This window comes from Gymnoscopelus microlampas, assembly GCF_963454915.1.
Source record: "Gymnoscopelus microlampas genome assembly, chromosome: 12".
Classification (NCBI taxonomy): Eukaryota; Metazoa; Chordata; class Actinopteri; order Myctophiformes; family Myctophidae; genus Gymnoscopelus; species Gymnoscopelus microlampas.
The window spans coordinates 35,629,509-35,653,412 of NC_139949.1; the positions used below are offsets into that span (position 1 = coordinate 35,629,509).

Here is a 23,904-nt window from a genome sequence, read left to right on the forward strand (position 1 = left end):
CCTACTGGCTCACCTGCCAGTGAGGAGCCCCCACCGGGAGGACGTAGCACCTCCGTCCTACCCCTCCCGCTCAACACCCCCTGCTGACAGTGCAGTGACAAAGATCATGGTCCCCCGCCCAGCTTTCCTCCCCTGAACACGGGCCAGTTGTGTTAGTATAGAGACGCTCGGCCAAACTGGACCACCCGAGCACTTGGAATCGAATTAGTCTTTTCAGTCCATTGAAGATATAAAGCACACAACGATAGAGAAAAGACCCAATTTCAAATAGGGCAAACAAAAACAAGAGTGCCAGCTAAAACATTACAGCTACAAAATGCCGAGGCAGTCCACTCATATTTCACTGTAATTCGGTAAAAACCCCTGTCAGTCTGGTACTTGATCAGATCATTGGTCGGTCAGTCAGTCAATGTTGAGTCATCACGTGTGTCAGTCAACCACAAAGATGTCACAAACATCAGCGGTTCTTTCTAGCACTCTCATATTGATCTGAACGCCTGATTCCCAAATATGACTGTTTGCTCTCATACTGATTCCCAGATATGACTGTTTGCTCTCATACTGTAAACACCATAAAAGTTAAAAAGGAGAAATGAGACACGAGACATTACTGTAGAAGCTAAGATGGGCTTTACTGCAAGCCCATGTAGCCTACCGTGTTTTGTTTACACTTCTTACTGGAACATTGCTTTTGGTGGGGGGGAGGCATTTTTTACAAGTCTTTAATTGGTTTCTGGTGTTTTTTAAAGGTTTCCTCTTAACTTTAGTTAGTTATTTTTAGACTTAACAAGTGCAGAGCGCAACAAAATGTTTCATTTTCGGCCAAAAACATCTCCCATAACTTGAGGGACGATTATGGTGCGTTACGTCTAATTGATGTAAGCTGAAAAGGAAGCATTTCGGGAAGCGGGTGGCAAACTCAAATAGTGCCCCGTTCAGATTGTACAGACGTACATAAGCATGTCTGCTCTCCTGTCCCTTTCCGACTGTAGTTACAGTATAATATACATTTACAGTGTCTGCAGCTCTTTAGATGTCGCGGTTTTTGTACAGTGCAGCAGTCCCTTGCCCAGTCATTAGAGCAGCGCGTTGTGCATCACTTTCACTTTCAGCGGTTATGCAGCCCCTGCGAGGAATCATCCGCATTGCTCAGATATTGTAAAGCACACAGACATATTGATACCACCGGCAGCCCTGTGTGTGGAGACTGGAGAGCAGCTCTGACTCTGGTGTTTATTGGTCTTTGAAGGGTCTCCTGGAGACGCAGACGAGGAGACAGTGAGATAGATAGCGGCTATTAGACAGCTCACTCAAAAACAAAATAGGGACATTCCACAGAAAACTGCCCCTATTAGAGCCATCATCAGTCATTTTCCCTTCCACAGGTTTCCCAAAAGTAGCCTGTTACCAAGAAGGTCATGTGACTAATTGAAATGACTATAAATCAGTGAAATGAGCCACCGCTGATGAAAGGACACACTCCACCAAAGTTCTCAGTAACTGGAATGCAGTATCTAAGCGTTTTATTTTGTTTTATTTTATTTTATTTTATTTTATTTTATTTTATTTTATTTTATTTTATTTAAACTGGAGAGTCACTTAGATCAGTGAATCAGGTATAATTATGTTAAAAAAGAACTGTCATGGTATTCTTTCCTTTACAATTTTGAAAAAGAATTAGGATTGGGATATACCCGATAAATAGGAACTTAATGTTAGTTCCTTTGATCCAAGCCAGAACACAAATGAACGGTTAAACACGCTCGCGAAAATGCACCCACCCTTCTGACCTCTTAACACGGCAGCCGTGTTAAGTGGTCAGAGGGGTGGGCCGCAAACGCTTCTCGAGATTATCAAGTGGGCCCTGATCCCTGATGAAGGTTGAGAACCACTGACTTCATTCAGGTCAGGTAACTAGGTAACTTCAAAGCATTACACTTCTCTATGTGAGTCATACAGTACATCTCAACACATACAGTAGCTTACATGTGATGTATTATAGTGTAAGGACCGGCGAGGGGAGTGGGTACAACTCTACTTGCTTCAGTTGGTGTTAAAGCATGAAGCAAAAACCACTGAAAGGAGCATGCAAATAACACGGTGGCTGAATGAAAGAAAGAAAGAAAAGAAAACAATGTTTTTTATGGAGTGTGAACATTCACTGGGATGTCTGGTGGGGGACTTAACGTGGAGCCTCGTTAAAGAAGCCCCCCCCCTCACCTCTATGATGTAACCATGAGACACAGACCCTGACTGCAGGGGCGGATGAGAGGGGGATTTATGAAAGGAGAGAGAGATAGACAGGGAGAGAGAGAGAGAGTAAGAGTAAAGCCGGGAGTGGTGTAGGTACGTGGGGGGGGGGCGTATGAACGTATACATTTTAATTAAAGAGATAGCTAGATCACTGGTCCTCGGACCCCCAGGGGTCCTTCCTTGAGGGGGGTTCCAGCAAAATGATGATGATTGTTATGAACCAATTGATTTCTTATGGGTCTTTAACTCTGAGAGTGTACAAATGGAACGGGTCGAGTGAAATTGACACCGAGGATTGTACAGTGCAGATTGTGGTTTCAGAGATTTACAAAAAAAGCATATCAAACTGGGGGGGTCCTTGAAATTAAAAGGGTTGACAGTAAATGGGCTTGATGGATGGGGAGGTAGGAGGAACGGGAAAAAGAAACAAGATAAATTAGGGAGAAGGAGACATGGGGAGGGGGGGTAAGGGGTCTTCAGAGCAAGAGAAGGGATGGGAGTCGTCGGCGAGAAAGAGAGAGAGAGAAAGAGACACAGAGAGACAGAGGGAGCGGCCTGGCGAGTCAGGTAGACTGACTCAGTCGCATTCCTGTCGTCCAGATTTATGGCGGTCCTGAAGCAACACCCCCCCCCCCCCCCCCCGACCCAACCCACCCACCCTTGCACCCTCCCTCCCTGAGCAAGCGACCAAATTACAGTCATCCACAGCATTCCACCGCTGCAAACACAGGTTAGGCAGCGGTGGGCCTGCGCTAAGTGCTAGGTGCTGCCCGTTGACAAATGACTTCCTTTGAAGGGTGCGTAGAGAGAGAGAGAGAGAGAGAGAGAGAGAGGGCCCCGGCTGTTTGCTCTCCCGACGGCAGAGAGAGCCGTGCGAGCGCTTTATGTGGCTTTGTCTCCCCAAGCCGGCCGGGGGGGGGGGGGGGGGGGGGGGGCTTGTTTGGTAACGATTGGCTTCGCTGGAGCCGGGGTAACGGAGGAGTGGAGATAAAAGAGCAATTAGATTTTTTGGTGTGTCGTGTATATGTACGCCTGGGTGTGTGACTGTGTGTGGCTCTCTTTGTACTGTGTGTGTGTGTGTGTGTGTGTGTGTGTGTGTGTGTGTGTGTGTGTGTGTGTGTGCGTGTGCGTGTGCGTGTGCGTGTGCGTGTGCCTGTGTGTGTCTAGTCTAGTCAGGGGTTAGGTTAAAAGAAGTGTGTGTTCCAGTACCGTAAATGAGCTTATAACCTCAGAGCTCTACAGTATCTATTTAAATGTGGGAACCTTTTGGCTCCGGGTCCTGACATGAAAACAGGTAGTGGAGCTGTGTTGTGGTGGAAGACCACCACCAGTCAACTGTTCTGACGGACCACATAACTGTTTTCTGTGTCAATGGTTCTCAAGCCTTTTAATTCAAAGGACCCCCCAGGCCAGTTTAGTATGCATTATGTAAGCCATGGACCCCTATAACTCTAAGAGAGTTGATCGGACCAATTCTTTGTTTACCTCTGTGTAGCCTGATGAGGCGGTCCCCAGCAAGACATATTATACTTCATAGTGCAACGGTGTTGCACGCCAAGAATAGCTGACTTACAGCAACCGTTGTGAGCTTGGAGGTCTGCTATTCTCGGCCGTTCTATGTGCGCGACCCCTTCCCGCGACGGAGCATAAATTAGGATTGATAATAATAATACCTGGGATTTATATAGCGCTTTTCTGAGTACCCAAAGTCGCCTTACATGTGTGTGGGGGGGGGGGGGGGGGCCAGGGGGAGAGGGTAAGTAACAACAACAACTTTATTATTATTATTTAGGCTTGAGGGGCTGCAGCTGCACGAGCAAGTAGCCTGTACTGCCGTGATCATAGGGAGCGCTCCCTCCGTCCTAATGACAGCGACTGGAGGTGGGGTTTGGAGGACAACTGAAAAGACCTGTAAGGGTCTATTTGGCTCCTACCTATCAATACTTTAGCTGGGGACCCCTGGGGGTCTCCGGACCCCACTTCGAGAACCACTTCTCGGAGTGACATGGGGAGTGTGAGTCACGCAGAGGGGTGTGTGCTGGTAGGAGTGTCCCGGTGTGTAATACTAGGTTCCCAGACTGTTTAATGGAGCTGTGGTGGACCTTCGCCCAGGGGCCACTGACCCCGTTTAGCCAATGTCACTGTGCAATGTCACCCGATAGAGAGGAGAGAGAGATCTGTGCAATTAAAAAAGAGAAATGAGAGATTGTTACAATGCATTTTTATCTGTGGGTATATATGTGTGTAAAATAATTTGTTTTCCATATTAACGTGTGTGTGTGTGTGTGTGTGTGTGTGTGTGTGTGTGTGTGTGTGTGTGTGTGTGTGTGTGTGTGTGTGTCCTACAGGCGTTCACAGGCAGTCCCAGGACCTCTCAGGATTCTACTCCCTTCCCCCAGGTGGTGTTGGCCAGATCACACCCTCCATGGGCTGGTGGGTAACACACACACACACACACACACACACACACACACACACACACACACACACACACACACACACACACACACACACACACACACACACACACACACACACACACACACACACACACACACAGAAGCACTCGTTTGTGCCCTCATTATGAGCCATAAATGACTTAAATTTATTCCCTGACCCTTTTAACCTCAACGTTAGCCCTCTCCTACATGCTTGACCTGTGGCCTACTTCTAACCCTTAACCCCACACCTGACCTCCTAACCCGTGGCTGTTAACTGTACAAAGTTTATAGTCGTACAGGAATACCTGTAACACACACACGCACACGCGCACACACACACACACACACACACACACACACACACACACACACACACACACACACACACACACACACACACACACACACACACACACACACACACACACACACACACACACACACACACACACACACACACTGTCTCGAGTCAGAGTGAGATCCATTTGTCACTGTCTCACATGCGTCAACAGGGGGTCGGGCGAGCTAACCCAAGGTCCTGTTGACATGGTAACCGCCTCGTCCCACCAAGTCTTTGAGGTTTTGTTATTTTGTTATTGTTGGCGTTTTGTGCATCGCCTCCGGTCAAAGTCAAAGGAATGTGTACAGCCGGGCCAGTGTGAGGAAAAAAAACAATCATTCCACATAATGTGCTATAACTATAGCAGTTGTTCCTAAACGGTGTGCCTTCGGACTTGCAGTATATACAGTACTATACAAACAATTCTGAATTCACTTTTAATTGGTATTACATTTTTTCCCCAATTTTTAAATACAATTGCAAAATAACTTGATCGGAGGTTTTTACCTGGCATTAGGAAATGAAAATAACATTACAGAGTGATCAGAGTATAACACCTGTTATAGAGGCTAGTTTGCATGGATATGAATATCGCTGTTGTGGGGCAGAAACCTCTCATCTCCATATTCTAACTTTTTGTGTTTTCTTCGTAAAGCCATGTCCTTCTTGATCATACTACAGCGTCACACAAAAGCATCAAAAGTAGCAGATCCACAAGCATGAGCTTTTCTGAATCCTGAAAAGTAACAGTTTTGGACAGGTTTGCATCCGACAGAGACAATATACTAGGTGTTGAAGGTGTTAAACCAGCTAGAGGATTAACCCATTCAATCCGGGAACACATCTACAAATGTCTTTTAAATCAGCAGCATCATCAACAGTTTTTTGAAAAACGTATGTTGCTATAACATCAGTGGTGCTCAAACTTCTTCATGTCAAGGACCACCCAAAATGATATGTATTCGGCCACGGACCCCCATCTCAAAATGTTTTGTTCCAGGGACCCCCCCCCCTCCCGCCCCAGAAGCAAAGATTTGAGTTACAAATGTTCGCTTTAAAGAACATGTATTCAAAAATGTGCACACTTTTGAATGATTTTTCAAAAATAGCAGATCTACAAGCTCTTGAATATATATATGAGCTTGTATATCTGCTATTTTTGAATCGCCAAAGAAATCTAAAATGACGCAGATGCTTTCCCGGTCTTAATGGAATAATGAGATTCCCCTTATCGATATTATAAAAAAACATAGAGTGGTGGCCATCGTATTTAGGATTACATTTTCCAAGCAGGTCCTTGCGGGATTGGAGCAACAATACCGCATGTTGGGGAAACTGAGCCCTATACAGCAGCTTACCACTGTCTCTTTTTATTAAAATAATTTTGAATCTTCAGTTTGTTTTTGAGTTGCTTGCGGGGACCTCATAATGTCAGGCTTGTATGAACTGGTAATGAACGTGAAACAATCCCCCGCTCTGCCGATGCCATGTATCGGCTGCCATTCTAATCCATTTATTTACAAATCTATCTCAGGCTGGCCAAGCACACTGAACAAATCCTGTTCCAGTTCGTCATCACAGGCTTATACGTCCAGTATGAGTGGGGGCATTTGGAGTGGCTGCTCAAGACTGCTGTGTGTACCTTCTATCTATCGTGTTTATGTACACGCAAAAATGCGTATTTGTATTTGCAAACACACGTTCTCACTCGCGTCTCTGCGTCCACATTTCGATATTGTTTCAGGAAGTCTCTCTTCTTTCTTTCTTCTTGTCTTTCTTATTCTCTTGTCTCATGGTCGTCACTTCCAGACGCTTGCCTTTCTCACAATGGATTTATCTATTTATTTAGTTCAGTGGTTATTAACTGCTAATCGCCTTTTTAGCCCAGATTACATGCTCATCTGGGCTCCTCTTGTCACGCGTGTCTCTCTCGCTTGAGGACGACGGACAATGAACAGCGAAAATGTCAAGCCACATGTTCTCGTCGTTCTTAGACAATGAAACAGTAAGATAACTCGCACATCCCCCCAGATGATAGGGTGTACTCCATGGTTAGAGGCATGCGCGCGTTAAGTATAATGGGTAGTGTTGTCGGCTTGAAAATCCATTATCTTCGATGTCGCACGACGGAGATACATAAATGACAGCATATAAATGAGGCTTTAAGAACAAGTCACTGGCGTGTAGCATTGTGTTCCTCAAACCCCATGAGGTTGGGGTGGTTTTATACTGAAGACCACTGCGGTCACTATGGCCCGGGTTACGCACAGCAGTGCCTAACCAACACCAACATTCTTGTGATATCAAATGCAACATTTTTCACAGATTTATTTTTTTCATATAGTATGAAATTTATTGAAGTGAAAAGAAGTTCCAAGCTCTATTGTGTTGCTGTTGAGGCAGTTTCTGTTGTGCATCACAAGGAACAATGGCTCTTTTGTTTCGGAGTTGTCACACATGCTGGCTGTCGGTTTCCCTGGCTTACGATGTCCTCCGTTAACGCCTTCCACCTAACGCAGTGCTGCCAACTGGACGTGATTTAACCCCATGTGGTCAAGTCCACCTCAGGTCAGCTGGTGAGAAACAACAGACACATTTAGAACAGGGGTTCTAGAACTATTACATTTCAAGGACCCCCATATCTCTCAGAGTTACAGACCTGTAAGGGTCCATTTGGAACCCCCCACCCCCCCTCAAGGAAGGAACCCTGAGGGTCCGTGGAAGAACCACTGCATCAGATAGTAGTTACTCCACTCTAAGTCAAATGGTGAGAAACAATAGACAAATGAGAAATTAGAACAGACTGTGATTCTAGAGCTTTCTTTACCAGTGTACCTCCGCCAAAATAATCTATCAGCTGAGAACCCACTTCACCAGCCAAAACATTCTTTCTGATACTGATGATTTTTTTTACATTTCTGTCTTAACTTTGTTTCGTTTTTCGTCCTTGTCTTTGTCTTATCTACTTTTTGACATTTTATTTCCCTTGGCTTTCATATTCAAAAGTCCCTCGGGCCATGTCACAAAATGATCTGGCAACTTGTTTTTTTTTACTGGCGGATGGCTGACGTATATTGGCGATTGGTTGTATTGAAAATATTATGGCATATAAAAGATTTTTCAAACGTGTGTGATAGATTCCAGATTTAGCTGATTTTATGAACGTGGGATAAATGGTTCATAGCCATATATACTGTACATATATATATTTTTTTTACAATAACGTTTTTTTTACAACTAGTAGTGTTTGAGAAACACTGCACTAGAACAGTGTTTCCCAAACAGTGGGTCGGGGCCCATCTTTGGGTCGTGGGCCCATTTTTATGGATCGCAAGTTTACTTCAAAGTAAAGAGTGCGCCACAAAATAAGCCAAGAGCTGAGCTGGTTCAGCCTGCAAAGCCTTCGCAGTACAGTGCCCTCCATTACAGTTTCCTACATTTTGTTTTTAATTGTTATTTCAAAAGATTAGAAAAAAATGGCATACAATTCAAACATATTTCAAAAGAATTTCATGTGAGTCAAAAATATAAGGAATTTTTAGAAGTAATGAAAACAATGTGACACATTGTGAGCTTGTAGATCGGCTATTTTATCTATTTATGAAATCGTATTTTGGTGATTAAGGGTCCCGGTTTGGGTTTTTGAAAATAATGGTCACCCTAGTATTATGCACAACGTGTGCATGTGTTCAGTGTCAACATAGGGCAGGGCCATTGCTCAGTCAGAGGGATTAACATATCAATGACCCTCTATCTATCTATGGGAAGTGGCCCTCTGATTCCTCCCAGCCCAAGTTGTGTATTAGTGAAGAGATGTAAGGAAGACATGGGGATGTGAGACACACACATAGAGAGAGAGAGAGAGAGAGAGACAGAGTGGGGGGGGGGGGGAGTACGCTAAAAGGGACTTGGGTGGATTGGTTACGAGGAGGTGGAAAGATGTATTCTACATATCAAAGGCTCCTGTTTACACACCCTACCCCCAACTATATGCCACATCTCTCTCTCTCTCTCTCTCTCTCTCTCTCTCTCTCTCTCTCTCTCTCTCTCTCTCTCTCTCTCTCTCTCTCTCTCTCTCTCTCTCTCTCTCTCTCTCTCTCTCTCTCTCTCTCTCTCTCTCTCTCTCTCCTCTCTCTCTCTCTCTCTCTCTCTCTCTCTCTCTCTTCTCTCTCTCTCTCTCTCTCTCTGTGCGGGTGCATTCATGCGTTACCTGTCCCTCCCATGGTTTTGGCCCCAGCAGGCCCTGATACTGTCAGTATGCTGTATGTGATACTGTGTGTGTACATCACAGGGTTTAGGTCTAGGGCTCTCCATTATTGGTTTGGATCGGAGGCACACTAGTTGTATCAACATACACAAAGAAACAAGCAATCGTGTGTTGGGTGTTGCAACCAATTGCTTGTCTCTGACAAAGTTCGGGTTTGTTAGATTAGCTTGAGGAGTTCAACCAGATTGCCCACAATGTCCAATGTAAACAACTATTTCTTTTCACTCAATTTAGTAATAATTCCCAAAGTGTACTGTGGTCCCCGTCGCTGCCAACCCCCTACTGTTGGCCTGAGGAGGGTCTAGAAAACAACGTGCCTCCTCCTCCTCCGACGCACATGAAGTCACCAGCCACTTGTTTAAACCTGACTGCAAGGAGTTTCACAGGAGGAGTGGAACCAGAATGGAGGTTCACACTATCTCCCCCTGTTCCCCTCCCTGCTGAAACAGGCGCCACGCCTACCAGCGGGGGACTGTAGTGCAGTGACAAGGACATGAATGCTCTTCTGAGGCTAACTAAATGCAATTTAATTTAACAACTTTTTTATTTTTACATGGTGGCGCCTTTCTTACATGGTGGCATTTACTCCTATTTGGGCACGAGACGGACATCATCAATATGAATGACGTTAGAAATTCACTGGGGAAGCCATGCCGATTTTAGACCCTATCTTGTAACTTAATGGAATTTGGTGTAATTGTGGTGAGTTGTTATTGACGTGCGTGGGCCATCTTCTCCCCTCTGCTGTGCTGTGGCAGGCAGAGTCAGCCAGTCTACCCTGCCCTGTCCTCCTGTGGGTTCAGGCCACCTTACAACTCCAACCTTCCCAGCACCTCCTCTTACTCCAGGTACTGTTGTCCACCAGCGCCCATCCGGGCCCAAGCAAGCAAGCCAGGCTAAACCAGAGCCAAGCTGGGATAGATACATGCTTAACTTTGAACGTCAAGTTTACAACACACATAATATGCAAAGATGTACTCATACTAATTCAACTCTTAGTGCGTCTTTCATCGGGTAGCTGATGTTTTGCTCATGTTCATGCATTACTTATTACATATACATGCTGTGTGTTGTAAACCAGACTTCAAAGTAAATAGTGCGCCACAAAATAAGCCAAGAGTTGAGCTGCTTCAGCCTGCAAAAGCCTTCGCCGTACAGTGCCCTCAACTCCAACATGTGCCCACACACACACACACACACACACACACACACACACACGCACACACACACACACACACACACCCAAGACCGTGTTCTTGCTTGTTATTTTCTGATTGTGTTCACAGTCTCGGCCCTCTGTCCAAAACGGACCAAACAGCATTCAGGTCCTTCTCATGGCCTCTCCACAGCTTCTATGCCCGCTCCTTGTGGTGCCAGGCCATGCCATGCATACAGACAACGTTGTCTCGTACAGGAGCAGCAGTATTATCATAGTGTGTGTGTGTGTGTGTGTGTGTGTGTGTGTGTGTGTGTGTGTGTGTGTGTGTGTGTGTGTGTGTGTGTGTGTGTGTGTGTGTGTGTGTGTGTGCGCGTGCACGCTGAGCTTTCGTATGCATTGACATGTCCTTGCTTGTGTTTTTGAGCTATACTGCAAGTTGCCATTACATCTGTTGTAGCTTCCCTATTGTGGTAATAATAAACACATTATTTTTCAAGAAATTGAAAAAAGAGCCAGTGTTCCAACGGATCCAATATAGTTATTTATTCTATTCACGATGCTCTCGTTAATGCTTTTCATTGGTTCGTTATTCATAAAACCCACAGACACACTTTAACTGAATCGCGTTTCTACAAGCTTGCGTGACATACTCGTACGACCAAGTAAGGCATTCATTTACAGGAAAAAAACACTAAAAAGTTTAAATATGGAGATAAAATTAACCCATTAAGACCTCTACAAATACCTTTTAAATCAGTAGTAACTTTTTGGGAGGTGCCAAGGACCTCCCATCTGAAAATGTTTTGTGCCAGGGACCCCCGGTTGGGTATTTTTTCAAAGCCAACGCTAAAATCTAAAATGACACACAATGCTTTCACGGTTTTAATGGATTAATACGCACACCTAGACGTGCACAGCAAGCAGTACCCTCTTTGAGCTGATCTGCGTGCTGGTGACAGAAAGAAGGAGACAGATGCTGAAGAGCGGCTGCAAGTCGGCGGGGCCGCCGGCACTGCCTCCTTCCTCAATCAGTCAGCTTCTTCTGTTGTGGCACCCGGGTTCCACTGTTTGTGAAACTGGATAACCCATCGCGGTGACAGGCCCCCGACCATCAGCTATGAAATCCTAACAGGGGGGATATGGATCTAGTTTAAAAGTCATCAAACATCTATCACACCCCTTGTCAGAGACGGTCGCAGAGAGAGAGAGAGAGAGAGAGAGACAGGCAGGACCGACGGCAACATGGAGTTGATTTCAGTAAGCGGGACGTCGCCGAGAAAAATGGTCGTCTCCTTAGACTAATGCTTTTTTGTTCAAAACACTGGTCCAAATGGTTGATGATTTCTTATTCATCCCACTGCGCCCAGATAACAGACATCCATCACATAAGTGAACAGACCTCATCAAAGACACTAAGTTACAGTGCCAAGCCTCACTCGGGATAAAAGCACATTCAGTCGGCAGCATCCACCGGCTCCCTCTGTATGGTCAGGGCGCCCTCTAGTGTTGGATGGAGTGCCTCTTGTTGCATTGAACAGAAGGGACATAATAACATACTGAGGTTTGACACATAATACTATGTCGAGGTAGATGGATGCTATAGGACACAGAAGCCAAGGGTTTTCTTCCTGAAAACACTTAGCCCCCTTTTGTTCTAATGCCAAGATTTTCAACGGCCCGTTTCTAATGCACAGAAAATGAACTGCGCCAATCTGAAGTTTCACAGCTGAAATGTAATAGTCCAAGTCCACTTGACTAATGACTTGGAGCAAGTCTTTAGTTAATCATTATGGATAGCCCTTGTCATCTGGTATAAAGTACAAAGTACAAAATGATTTACATATTTAACCCCCCCCCCCCCGCCCCTCTAGAGGAAGAAATCGTTAAAGCCCCCATTCTTGCTAGTAAGAAGTTGATGCTCCAGCTTCTGAGGCCTAGTCCTGGTATGCTTCTACGTTGAGATTGTGTGTGTGTGTCGTGACCCCCCCCCCCCACAAGCGGGGCAGCCATGCTTACAGGCTCACTGCGTAATGTAGGCTAAAGGCCAGAGACATGCTTCAGCGCTTTTTTTTGTCCTTTTGTCCATGCAGCTAAAGAAAGATAACAAGTTCCTTTGTGATGAAGTATTCTCTCTCTCTCTCTCCCTCTCTCTCTCTCTCTCTCTCTCTCTCTCTCTCTCTCTCTCTCTCTCTCTCTCCCTCCCTCCAGGTTCTCTCACTCCCTGATGCTGGGCCCGTCAGGGATGCACCCTACAGGGATCCCCCACCCTGCCATAGTGCCCCCTTCAGGCAAACAGGACCATCATCATCATCATCACGACCAGTACGACAGAAACATGTACATGTAAGTGTTGCAGTGTTTGGACCTTGTCTAGTTTTGGTTGTTTTGTCGGGTTTGTGTTGACTTGACGACATAACATATACTTTTTTCCCCCTATTTTTTTGTGGTTTCACATATTTTATGTGGTGAAAATAAAGTGCTTTTTTACAATTTAATCTCTATACTTATTTGACCGCATTCCCATGGGGAATATCTTTGCCAAACATGCTGATCTACGCGTTGCATTGTGACACTTCGTGAGCTTGTAGATCTGCTATTTTAAGCGAATGTTCACCCCAGAACACGGATACTAGGGTTCAAAGAAATATTTTCTTTTACATTTTCCATTCTCTTCCCTTCCATCTCCTTTCTCTTCCACTGCAATCCCTCTCTCTTGCTTGTCTCACTCCATCCTCTTTCTCCATCTCTCTCTCCGTCTCCCCCTCTCCTTCTCTCCACCCCCCCTCTCTCCGCCCCCTTCTTTCTCTCCCTCTCCTGCTCTCACCCTCACCCTCACCCTCCCTCCCTCTCCTTCTCCTTCTCTCTCTCTCTCTCTCTCTCTCTCTCTCTCTCTCTCAGTAAGCCCCAGGTCGAGGTCAAGCGAGAGAAGGAGCCCAAGAAGCCTGTGATTAAGAAGCCGCTCAACGCCTTCATGCTGTACATGAAGGAGATGAGGGCAAAGGTCATCGCCGAGTGCACGCTGAAGGAGAGCGCCGCCATCAACCAGATCCTGGGCCGGAGGGTGAGGACACACACACACACACACACACGCACACACACACGTACACGTACACGCGCACACACACACACACACACACACACACACACACACACACACACACACACACACACACACACACACACACACTAATCCCACATGCCCCTGCCTGTGTGTAATTTCACACATGAGCAACATGAGAGGGCTGTAATGATAAAGTTGTATCCTCCCTGCGACCACAGAGATGATACTGTATCTATGAGAACATCTCTAGAGTGCACGGCTTAAAACACTTTCATAAACACGTACAAGTGAATGACAAATTTAAAAAAATGCAAAATGTGTGTTGTACAGGATTTCTTTGAGGATTTGTTTTTAAATAGCAGATCTACAAGCTCACAATGTGGCGCATAGTGATGCTTGTAGTTCAGCTATTTTCAAATAGCCAATGTAAATAGTGGTTCAAGTGGAAGATCCCCTCAAGGACCCCTGCGGGTCGCCGGACCCCACTTCGAGAACCATTGACATAAGGTGTCTCCTAACTAAGACACTGTCTGTTACTATAATCCATGCAGTACTATTATGCCAAGTTCTGCAACGTTTCAGAAATGTTTAAAAACGGTCACAACAGTCTCAGGTCTCCCTGTATTCAATCCGGTTGCTCTATGTGAGCGATTCTCAAAACATTTTCATGTCAAGGACCGACAAATTGAATGTATCTGGCCGCGGACCCCCAATTATAAAGATTATTTCCCAGGGGACCCCTATAAGTGAAGATTTCCCAACAATTGTCAACATTTTTCTAAAACAGCCGATCTACAAGGTCGCAACGTGTCGCGGGGCTTTATTATTTTTTTAATAGGGCTTAACAATTTAGACTGTTCCCTCCGTTTTTGCTGGAGGGTCCCCTGGAACCCCCTCAAGGACCCACATAGACACCCGTACACACCTCTGTGAATAACTGTGAATAACTGTGTGTGTGTGTGTGTGTGTGTGTGTGTGTGTGTGTGTGTGTGTGTGTGTGTGTGTGTGTGTGTGTGTGTGTGTGTGTGTGTGTGTGTGTGTGTGTGTGTGTGTGTGGTTTTTTTTTGTACACAGTGGCACGCACTGACCCGGGAGGAGCAGGCCAAGTACTATGAGCTGGCCAGGAAGGAGAGACAGCTCCACATGCAGCTCTACCCCAGCTGGTCGGCCCGGGACAACTACGTAAGCTCCTCCCCTTCCTTTTCCTCTACACAGTAAAACATGTCACACTATTTTCACTGTCGATTCATTGCGTGCCAACTTGGCAGCCGCCCATAGGCTGAGGGTCTGCTCCCGGTTGGAGGGGGGGTTATGGATTTTATTTGACAGTAACAAAAGTTGCATGCACGATTGCATTCATGCAGACCTTTACACACATAAAAAAAATGTTCGAGGATAAAATACACAATAAAGCCCAAAGGCTTGTTTCCATTGTGGTCCTCTAAGCGGGGCGGGGGACATAATGACAGGTTGGCAAGACAGGCATGACGGGCGAAACAGGACAGGATTAAAAGCACTTAAGAGCCAGAAGAGAAATAAATGGAAATAGAGGAGAAGCGAGAACAATGGACAAGGGAACTAAATGCCACCTCCATCCACAGAGACGCAGCAATGATCGTCGTCTCTGACGTCTAGCAATTAAACTTGAGGTTTCAGGTAGAGACGTGATCCTTTAGGCTCAATTATGAAGGTAGTCTTTTTAACAGTCTTTTGGGGCAGGGGTGGGGGAGGGGGGGTGGAATCAAGCCTGTTTGGTACACTCGGTACACGGTGGCAAGGGTCTCTGAATTCACACATTATGTTGGCTAGGCTTGATTGATTCAATACTTTATTAACAAATTACAAACAGTACAGCAAGTACAATTACGCAAGCAATGCTAAAAGGAGAACATTATGGTCCTATGTAGTCGATTCATAATCAGGACATACAAGACGTACGATACAATACAAATCATCGTCAATACAGGAGCAATAAATATATATTTACAGAAAAGTGCGGGGGGGGTGCACCTTCTACTTGCTGACGGTTCTCTCTGGTAGCAAGCTAGAAGACTTACTGTATCTATAGGCCCTGTTGCAATTAGCCACAGGCGCTCCTTTAGGGTGGTTTTGAACGAGGATAAAGCTATAGCTAGCTGTTGTAAACTGCTGTGACTTGACTGTGTGTGTGTGTGCCTCTGACGTGTCAGTTTGCTGTTGCACTCTTACAGACGGTGGGCCGTAACGGGGTCGCAGGGGGAAACGGTAAAGCTGATTGGGTAGGGACACGTCTTACGGCTGCTTTATGCCTCCATACTTTTGCACGGGGGGGGTGTGGCGGGGGGAGGGGAGGGTCAAAGGTTGCCTGTCAGGCTACAGAGGCCCCTCTACATAGCTGCATGCGCCTAGGGGTGGTACATTTGACCTGTAAAGCAAACACGTCAGTTGTTTTTTTTAACCCATTAAGACCTGAGGACGATTCTACAAATGCCTTCTAAATCAGCAGTTCTCACACTTTCAAGATTTTTCAAAAATGTTCAAAAATAGCAGATGTACAAGCTCGCAGCGCGGCAGCGCTGTGAGCTTGTATGTCTGCTATTTTTGAATAGCCAACGCAAAAATCTAAAGTGACACAGATGCTTTCCTGGTTTTAATGGGTTAAAGCCATTACGCACAGACAAGAGTGGTTGCCAATGGGGTTTTCGATTAGTAGCAGGGAATCTGACCCTATCAGTTAAACATGCATTCTTAATTCTTAGTAGCTTGTGCAGGTGTGGGGAAATAAGCCCCCGGGTGTTCGACTGTGACGTCTGAAAGACTTGATGAAACACTCTTAGACTTGGCTTCATTAACGATCAGCAAGATGGCATGGCTTCGCTTTCCTCCTCTTTGAACAGGGTTTTAAATGAAGGCTTTTCTCTTTTCTCTTACACACTAACAGTATACTATGGTGATTGCTGTTTGAGACTGGGCTCTGTTCAGAAATGCTTTACATTTCTCTAGTTGTACACGAATGCAGCACGCTGACAAGGACATGCTTAGTCTGAGCCAAACATGATTGAACGGTGCATTGGTAGCAACAGAAGGTGCTTTTGCTTTGCATTTAAACCAGATACCTTGGGTGTGGGAAGCAGTTAGAAAGGCTAGACTGTCCTTTCCCCTCTCTTGTGACTGGGTGGCCATATATCTGGCTGGGCTGAACTGTGCATTGTGCGGAGTGTAGAAGTTACGGCAGCTATGAAAATCGTGCATGGAATGCTGTTAGCTACTGTAGCTTGCTCTATGGTTCGTTTTCTGTACAACGTAGACCAAAAAGACAATGTGAACTACGGATGTTGATCTTGTTTCATTTACATGGGTACATATGATGGCATATGATATATGGAGGTCTTCCCCCATCAAATTGGAGCTAACATAACATTCCATAACAGAAAGGGAGGTTTATGATTGCTGCACAAGCCAGCTACATAAGCTTCCATCCTAAATGTAGCTTACTTTAGAATTACTTGGCCAGTGATGCCAGTTGTTAAATAGTATTATTACTTTTAGTCACTGTTATACTGTACCAACAGCTGTAAAAAAAGAACAGCTTTGAATTTATTGAACCTTTTTGAACACTAGTAGTTCTGCCAGATTCAACGAGGGACGTTATAATGGCTACATTTGTATCTGATCAATATCTAAATTATCTGATATTTAAAATAATGTTAGTTCTGCTGAAATTCTGCAAACTTGAATCATGAACAGAAGGTTGAAAACCAAAATAGTCATGTGACCCGCTAGCAAAACAGGAAGCGAAGTTCCACATAATCGCCCACGCAACTGTGGAGGGTTTCTCCTACGAGTTTTACACACACACACACACACTCACACACACCTACGTCCGCAGCGGCGCAGACACAATGCTTTTGAGAGCTGCAGTTGCAAGAGAAGAGAACTCGTAACCACACAGACAGTACTGTCAGCTAGCAGAAAAATAGACATTGTAGCGTAGGCGTGAAGATATCTGAACCCACATCCTTCATCTCAGTCGAATGTGAGGCTCCACTTCAGCATCAGTGGCTTCACACTAACAGCTCTGACACTGATGTTTACCTCTTACAGGCACCCATCACAATCTCACCCTACGGAGGCCCTACTCCCAAACAGAGACAGTCACACAAAACACTATTATGTTTCATGTCAGACTAATTGCATTAAGGCTGCCAGGTCTCAACCTGAATAATCCCATATTATATGCAGGTATTCACACAGAAATCTAAGAAGCCAATCAGACACAATACACAAAGTTCAATACCTGGTCAGGTTAGCAATTAAACATCGGGACTCGTCATCACAGGCCTCAGCTAGAATGTGTATTGACTTACTCCATCCATGGCACGACAGAGTCGCTCCCCGAAAAGGCAAGCGACTATCATGCTACCAGTGTATGAAATGAAGCTTGATTGTGTCAGTGTTCATGTCAACTGTCTGAGGTGGACTGTGTGTGTGTCTTTTTCAGGGTAAGAAGAAGAGAAGAAAAAGAGAGAAGCAACAGGACTCCAACACAGGTAACAGTTCACCCACTGAACTCTTTGAAACGTGTCTAAAGTAATGGCTTACTGTTTTCAGTACAGAGCCAAAAACAACATCAACAGCAACAACAATACAGCTTTGAATCCCAGCTTCCAAGCTCTTGTTGTGGTGGGGTTCACAGCCACTTCTCCTGCCTCACCAAAGGGCTTGTACTGTACTTTTGACTCCAATCTTAAATGGGGTTAAGGGGCGGCCCTATGTGTCAGCACCAGTTTTATTAAAAGTTTTGGTATTGAGTTTTGATTTTTGCGGTGTTGCCCATAAAAGTGAAACCCTTCTTAAAGCGTGTACTAACTGAGTGAAAGCATGGCTGTCCTCTCTGTGTCTCTCTATCTATGCCAGCCTATTTCCCGGATGAGTGGGTGTTTTAAAGCGGCTCTGTCTTCTCTGTGTGGCTGCCGTTCTGGTCGTCATGAAAGTTGATGTTTTTTACTGCTATGTCCTCTGCGACTAATGCCCTGATTTATACTCCGCCACACGACAGTGTCGCTTGCCGCCAAGGACAGATCCTTAAGCTAACAAAATGTTGCATTGCTTGTACGCATTAGTATGTAGATCGTTGTGGAGCAGTTCTTGGCAGCAAGCGATACCGTCGTGCGATGGAGTAGAAATCGAGCTTAACGGTTCTGTTTGATGGCTTCTGATTGGACCGCTTTGACGATGCTTCTGCTCTGACAGCCTCTGGTCTCTCCCTTTCATTCTTATATCTATCTATCTATCTATGTTAACATTTTCATCATCTTTCTACTCATCTTTCTACTCATCTCTCTCTCTCTCTCTCTCTCTCTCTCTCTCTCTCTCTCTCTCTCTCTCTCTCTCTCTCTCTCTCTCTCTCTCTCTCTCTCTCTCTCTCTCTCTCTCTCTCTCTCTCTCTCTCTCTCTCTCTCTCTCTCTCTCTCTCTCTCTCTCTCTCTCTCTCTCTCTCTCTCTCTCCTCCTTTGTGCATGCTGTGCATTGTGCTCAGACCCGGGCTCACCTAAGAAATGCCGAGCTCGCTTCGGTCTCAACCAACAAACGGACTGGTGCGGTCCTTGCAGGTGTGTACCAGACGCCCCCGCCCCCCCCACCTCCCCTCGCACAACCCCTGTCGCGCCGTCTTTCACAGCGCTCCTTGCTCTCCCCACCCCTCCTTCTTCTGCATCCATCCATCCATCCATCCATCCATCTATCCATTTCTCCCTGTGCTCTGCATGCCCTCCTGTCTCTAACCCGCTCCAAAACAAATAAAGAAATAATGGGGAGTAATGTATTACATGGAATCAGATCATAGTAATCTGAGTACATGTTATCATTTTCATCAAACTTTTGATTCATTTATTCATTTAATTCAGTTTTAAGATTATTTAAGATGCTTCATTCATACAGACCATGCTGAAAAGTGACTACGATTGAAAGTCAAGTCTAGTCACATTTATTTGCAGTATATCATTGCCGTTGGGCAGAAACCTCTTATTGCCATATTCTAACTTTTTGTGTTTTTTCGTAAATGAATGCCCTACTTGATCATACTACGTCACTACTGCTTTTGCTATTTTTGAATTTGAATCCTGAAAAGTAACAGTCTTGGACATAAAAGGTTTCCATTCGACAGCGACGATATCTTGATCTTGTCGTTTGCTAAATTGGGTGCTGAGAGCGCAACTTCTTCAGACACCCTTTTCTTGTCAGGGGAGGTCCCTTAGCCTTTAACCTTCCGGGGCCTCACTACAAGGCAGTAGTCTCGTAACCCTGATGAGGGGGGCTAACGGGTGCTACACCTTGCCCAAGGGTGACCCGAAACTATGTAAGGCAGGGGCGTTCAGCTCCCTGAGGCTTATACGAGCCCACATACCCAATATGTTTCGCCAAAGCATAAACTAGCCATAAGCCACCGCTGCTTAACCCATCCCATATCACCGCTTCTCTCCCATCATCCATGTAGTATTTAACAGTGCACCGTACAAATAACAAACACCATGAAAAACACTCATGTAAAGAATTACAGCATCATCATTAGTAATTCTACAGTGGAACGGCTCAATGCCTTTTCTCATCACCTCACACTGTTCAATTCTATTTTTGTGTTAAAGCTGCAGTCCGTAGTACTGCAAGTTTTATGTCCCACTCAGGATTTAAACCTGGCTCGTCTGTGTGAAAGACCAAATATATACCGCAATCTCATTTTGGCCAGGGGAGATATTGCGCTTATGAGCTTCAGACAGCACTACTTGTCAACCAGCAGGTGTCCTATCTGACACCAGGGAAGGGTAGGGAGGGAGACCTGCAAGGGTCCATTTGGAACCCCCTCGAGAAACCCTGAGGGTCCCCGGATCCCACTTTGAGAACCATTGCTCAACCATGCAGATTGGTTAAAGCAGTGGTTCTCAAACTTTTTCATGTCAAGGACGCCCAAATTGGCCGCGGACCCCCATCTGAAAAGGTTTTGTTCCAGGGAGCCCCAGAAGAGAAGATTTGTGTTAACAAAACAAAAATCAAAATTGTCCATACATTTTCGATATTTTTCAAATATTTTCAAAAATATTGCATATCTACAAGCTTGTAGATCTGCAATTTTTGAAATAGCCAACATATAAATAGATAAAGTGATTAAAAATGATTGTGATGCTATATTAACTACTTTAGCTGGGGACCCCACTTTTAGAACCAATGGGTTAAAGTCACATTTTATTCATGAAATTAAGTTCTGGAATGCAGCTTTAAATGAATGTATCAAACTTAGAGATGTGTAGCAGAAATTACTGTAGTTTGTCTAAAAACACACTCCTAATTTTGCTAGCTCTGCACCGTAGCAACCCCTTCCTGCCACACGGTGTCTTCCCCCGTCATCACGTCATGGAAATCTATGTGTTTGAGTGTGTATATGTGTGTGCGTGTGTGTGTGTGTGTGTTGGAGACAACAACAAAGGGGTGGGTGATTGTGGTTTGACGCAAATCCTTATCACCACAGCAAGACACACACACGCACGCACGCGCACACACACTCTCACACTCTCACACTCCGCTGCAGCTCTGCACTTTGACGATGCCATTGTGCCGTGCATCTGCCTTTCCACTCTCCATTCATGTGGTGCGGCCCGTGGTGCCGTTTGATGGTGAACTATGACATTTAGAGAACACTTTCTCTTTTGCTATCTTAGTCTCTCTCTCTCTCTCTCTCCCCCCCTTTTCTCTTCCTCACTCGTTCTAAGAGTCTCTCTATCAAAATATGGGCTAGTTGCCTTCCCTTTGCGGTGACAGCCAGTGAGTCATATCATATTCTGGTAATGAGCATGGATCCTGTTAAGGTCTTTGATGCTGTACTCAGCAGCGCACAAGCCTGCTTTGTTTCCAGTGAAATTATTATTGCCTTGGTTTCTGGATAGTACCAGTGGGGAGACCAAACCATAATTTAAATTAAAAACAACTAACTTCATCATTTGACAACAACAAAGAAATTATTAAAAACATCCATTCAAAGAATAAATGGTTCAACGTATAAACGTTCCTGCAATGTTCATGTTATTTGCACAAATATTTTGTATTATTCCAATCATTTCATCTACATGCGTTCAGTTTAATTAAATTAAGACATTTAAATTATGCTGATATCTGTATTAAGCATAATTTGCCAGATCATGTTGTTTGTAGTAAACCCATTGTGTACATCAATAATGGTCTAGAACAGTCACTGGTTCTCAACGTGGGGTCGGGGGACCACCTTGAGGGGCTTTCATGGTTACAGACCCTTACAGGTCTGTAACGCCGACAGCGTGTTTGGTTCCATTTGTACTCTCTCTGAGTTAAATTGACACTGAGGATTTTACAGTGTAGATGGGGGTCCCCAAAGATAAAGATCCTACAAATAATCAAACTGGGGGTCCCTTGAAATGACTAAAGGTTGAGAACCAGTGGTCTAGGTTGAGAGGTTTAGACAGGTAGAGCCTGCACTCCGACTTTATGGTAAGAATCACTTTATCAGAAACATCGACAACGTTTCGATCCACACAGGATCTTCTTAAAGCAGTTTGAAAACGGACCTCAAGAAGATCCTGTGTGGATCAAAACGGTGTCAATGTTTATAACAAAGTGATTCTCTCCTTAAAGTCAGAGTGCGGGTTCTGCCTCTCTAACTGTTAGTTTTTGGCCTAGCAGCACCCGCCGTCGATGTGCGTGAAATTAGATCTATGCTTTCTAGGTTGAGAGGTTGACATCACATCTTAAAAGTAAACCCTGGTGACATTCTACACTTTATTCACAGATAACTCTCTTGACTGTTCCTAGGAGGAAAAAGAAGTGCATTCGCTACCTTCAAGGAAGAGGTTGTCCCAGCCCAACTTCTTCAGATGGAAGTGCTATAGACTCTCCCCCTTCCCTCTCCCCTATCCACCACCACCAACACCACCCTCCCTCCCCGGCCTGCTCGCCCACCTCGCCAGCCTCCCCCTCACTGCGCAGCCCCTTGCTTCCGCCAGCCAAGCACCACCACCACCACCATGCTCGCACCACACCCACAGAGCAGCCCGCCGCCAGCAAACACGCCGTCGACATCTCTCAGAGGCCGCGGACGGCGTCCGGCAAGCACTCCCACCACCACACACACACGGAACTGTCCCACCACCACAAGCACACGCGCGTTGTCTCCCCCGGTGCAGGACTGTCAGCCGCCAAGACTGCGGTATTTTAGCCCCGAATCGCGCTTCGTCGTGCAGGCTGCGCTGTGCTCCGAAAACAGCAGGCCTTCCAGCTAGCATCGCGAGCCGGAAGGTCTGCTGTTTCCGGCGCGCCACGACCTTCTACGACGGAGCATAAATTTGACATTACTCTTAAAGCACTGACAGAGTCTCGGCGATAGCGCGACGTTCAACTTTACAATCTGTCCCATTGCATCGCTGTCGTCAGAGCCACCATACTGTACCAGCCCTCGTTCTCAACATTCATCTCCATCCTTTCCAATTAATTGAAGACTGAAGGAATGAACCACATTGTTTGCCAAATAAACTCCTGTGATCAACTCGCCTCTCGCTTCACACACACCAGAGGTCAAAAAACTGCGACCAGTTTTCTCATCCCAACAGCTGGTTGCTGAAAGACGTCAAAAGGCCAAAACTCTATTCGAGGGGACACCAAGTGATCATGTATTCTCCGCCCCCCCCAAGAAGAGTGAAAGTCTACATTATGACTCAAAAAGGGAGATGACATATGCTTGTTCGTCACCCTTCTATGAATTGTCCATCTATAACTTTGCCTACCTTACACAGAGAGCATAGCTTGAATAGCAGTATTCACAACCATTCTGACCAAATCATGAGACCATGAAAGGGGAGCACAAATCATGGAACACCAACAGTAGCCTGCCAGCCAGCCAGCCAGCCAGCCAGCCAGTCAGTCGTCTTTCCCAGTCCAGAACCGGGGCAGAACCTCAGTTCTGGACACAGAACCTTAGAAGGGGAAGAACTTCACTACTTGGAAGCCATTTTGAAAATGGTCGACAATGTGCTGACTTGGAGGGTGTTGTGTAAATTGTTTTTGTTCACAGCTTCAAGTCCAGTCGATTCCATATCAAAGGGGACTGGTATGTTTTTAGATACGACTGGTCACCGTTGACAAAAAAGTTATATTTATATCCATTCAGGGTTGCAATTAAATATGTCGGAACTGCCAGAAAGTAATTTGAATGGTCATGTAATAAGCCTCCTCCCTCCCTCTGTTAAAGTTCTGTTTACTTGTTTTAGGCACTTCCAGGCTGTCACACTCTTGAAAGATCTACTATTGATTCAAATGTTCCTTTTGATGTTTGTTCACACCAGTTTTAAAGCTACAATCCCTAAAGTTCTATGTCCGTTGTCTACC

General features: G+C 45.4%; 1 protein-coding gene across 5 annotated transcripts in view; it reads left to right on the forward strand.

The window, feature by feature from the left end:
• tcf7 (transcription factor 7) overlaps positions 1 to 22,558 on the forward strand; it is a 71,909-nt gene extending 49,351 nt beyond the window's left edge. Inside the window, exons 5-12 of one of the 5 annotated variants that reach the window (XM_084074984.1) lie at positions 4,602 to 4,686; positions 10,060 to 10,149; positions 12,669 to 12,803; positions 13,359 to 13,521; positions 14,596 to 14,703; positions 15,732 to 15,779; positions 18,002 to 18,050; positions 22,336 to 22,558. In XM_084074984.1, coding sequence (XP_083931110.1) covers positions 4,602 to 4,686; positions 10,060 to 10,149; positions 12,669 to 12,803; positions 13,359 to 13,521; positions 14,596 to 14,703; positions 15,732 to 15,779; positions 18,002 to 18,050; positions 22,336 to 22,412 — 755 coding nt within the window. In that variant the 3' untranslated portion in view covers positions 22,413 to 22,558. Of the gene's footprint in view, positions 1 to 4,601; positions 4,687 to 10,059; positions 10,150 to 12,668; positions 12,804 to 13,358; positions 13,522 to 14,595; positions 14,704 to 15,731; positions 15,780 to 18,001; positions 18,051 to 22,312 lie in introns of all 5 variants that reach the window. The other 4 variants (XM_084074986.1, XM_084074985.1, XM_084074987.1 and 1 more) reach the window with 4 other exon arrangements.
• Positions 22,559 to 23,904: the final 1,346 nt, after the last annotated feature.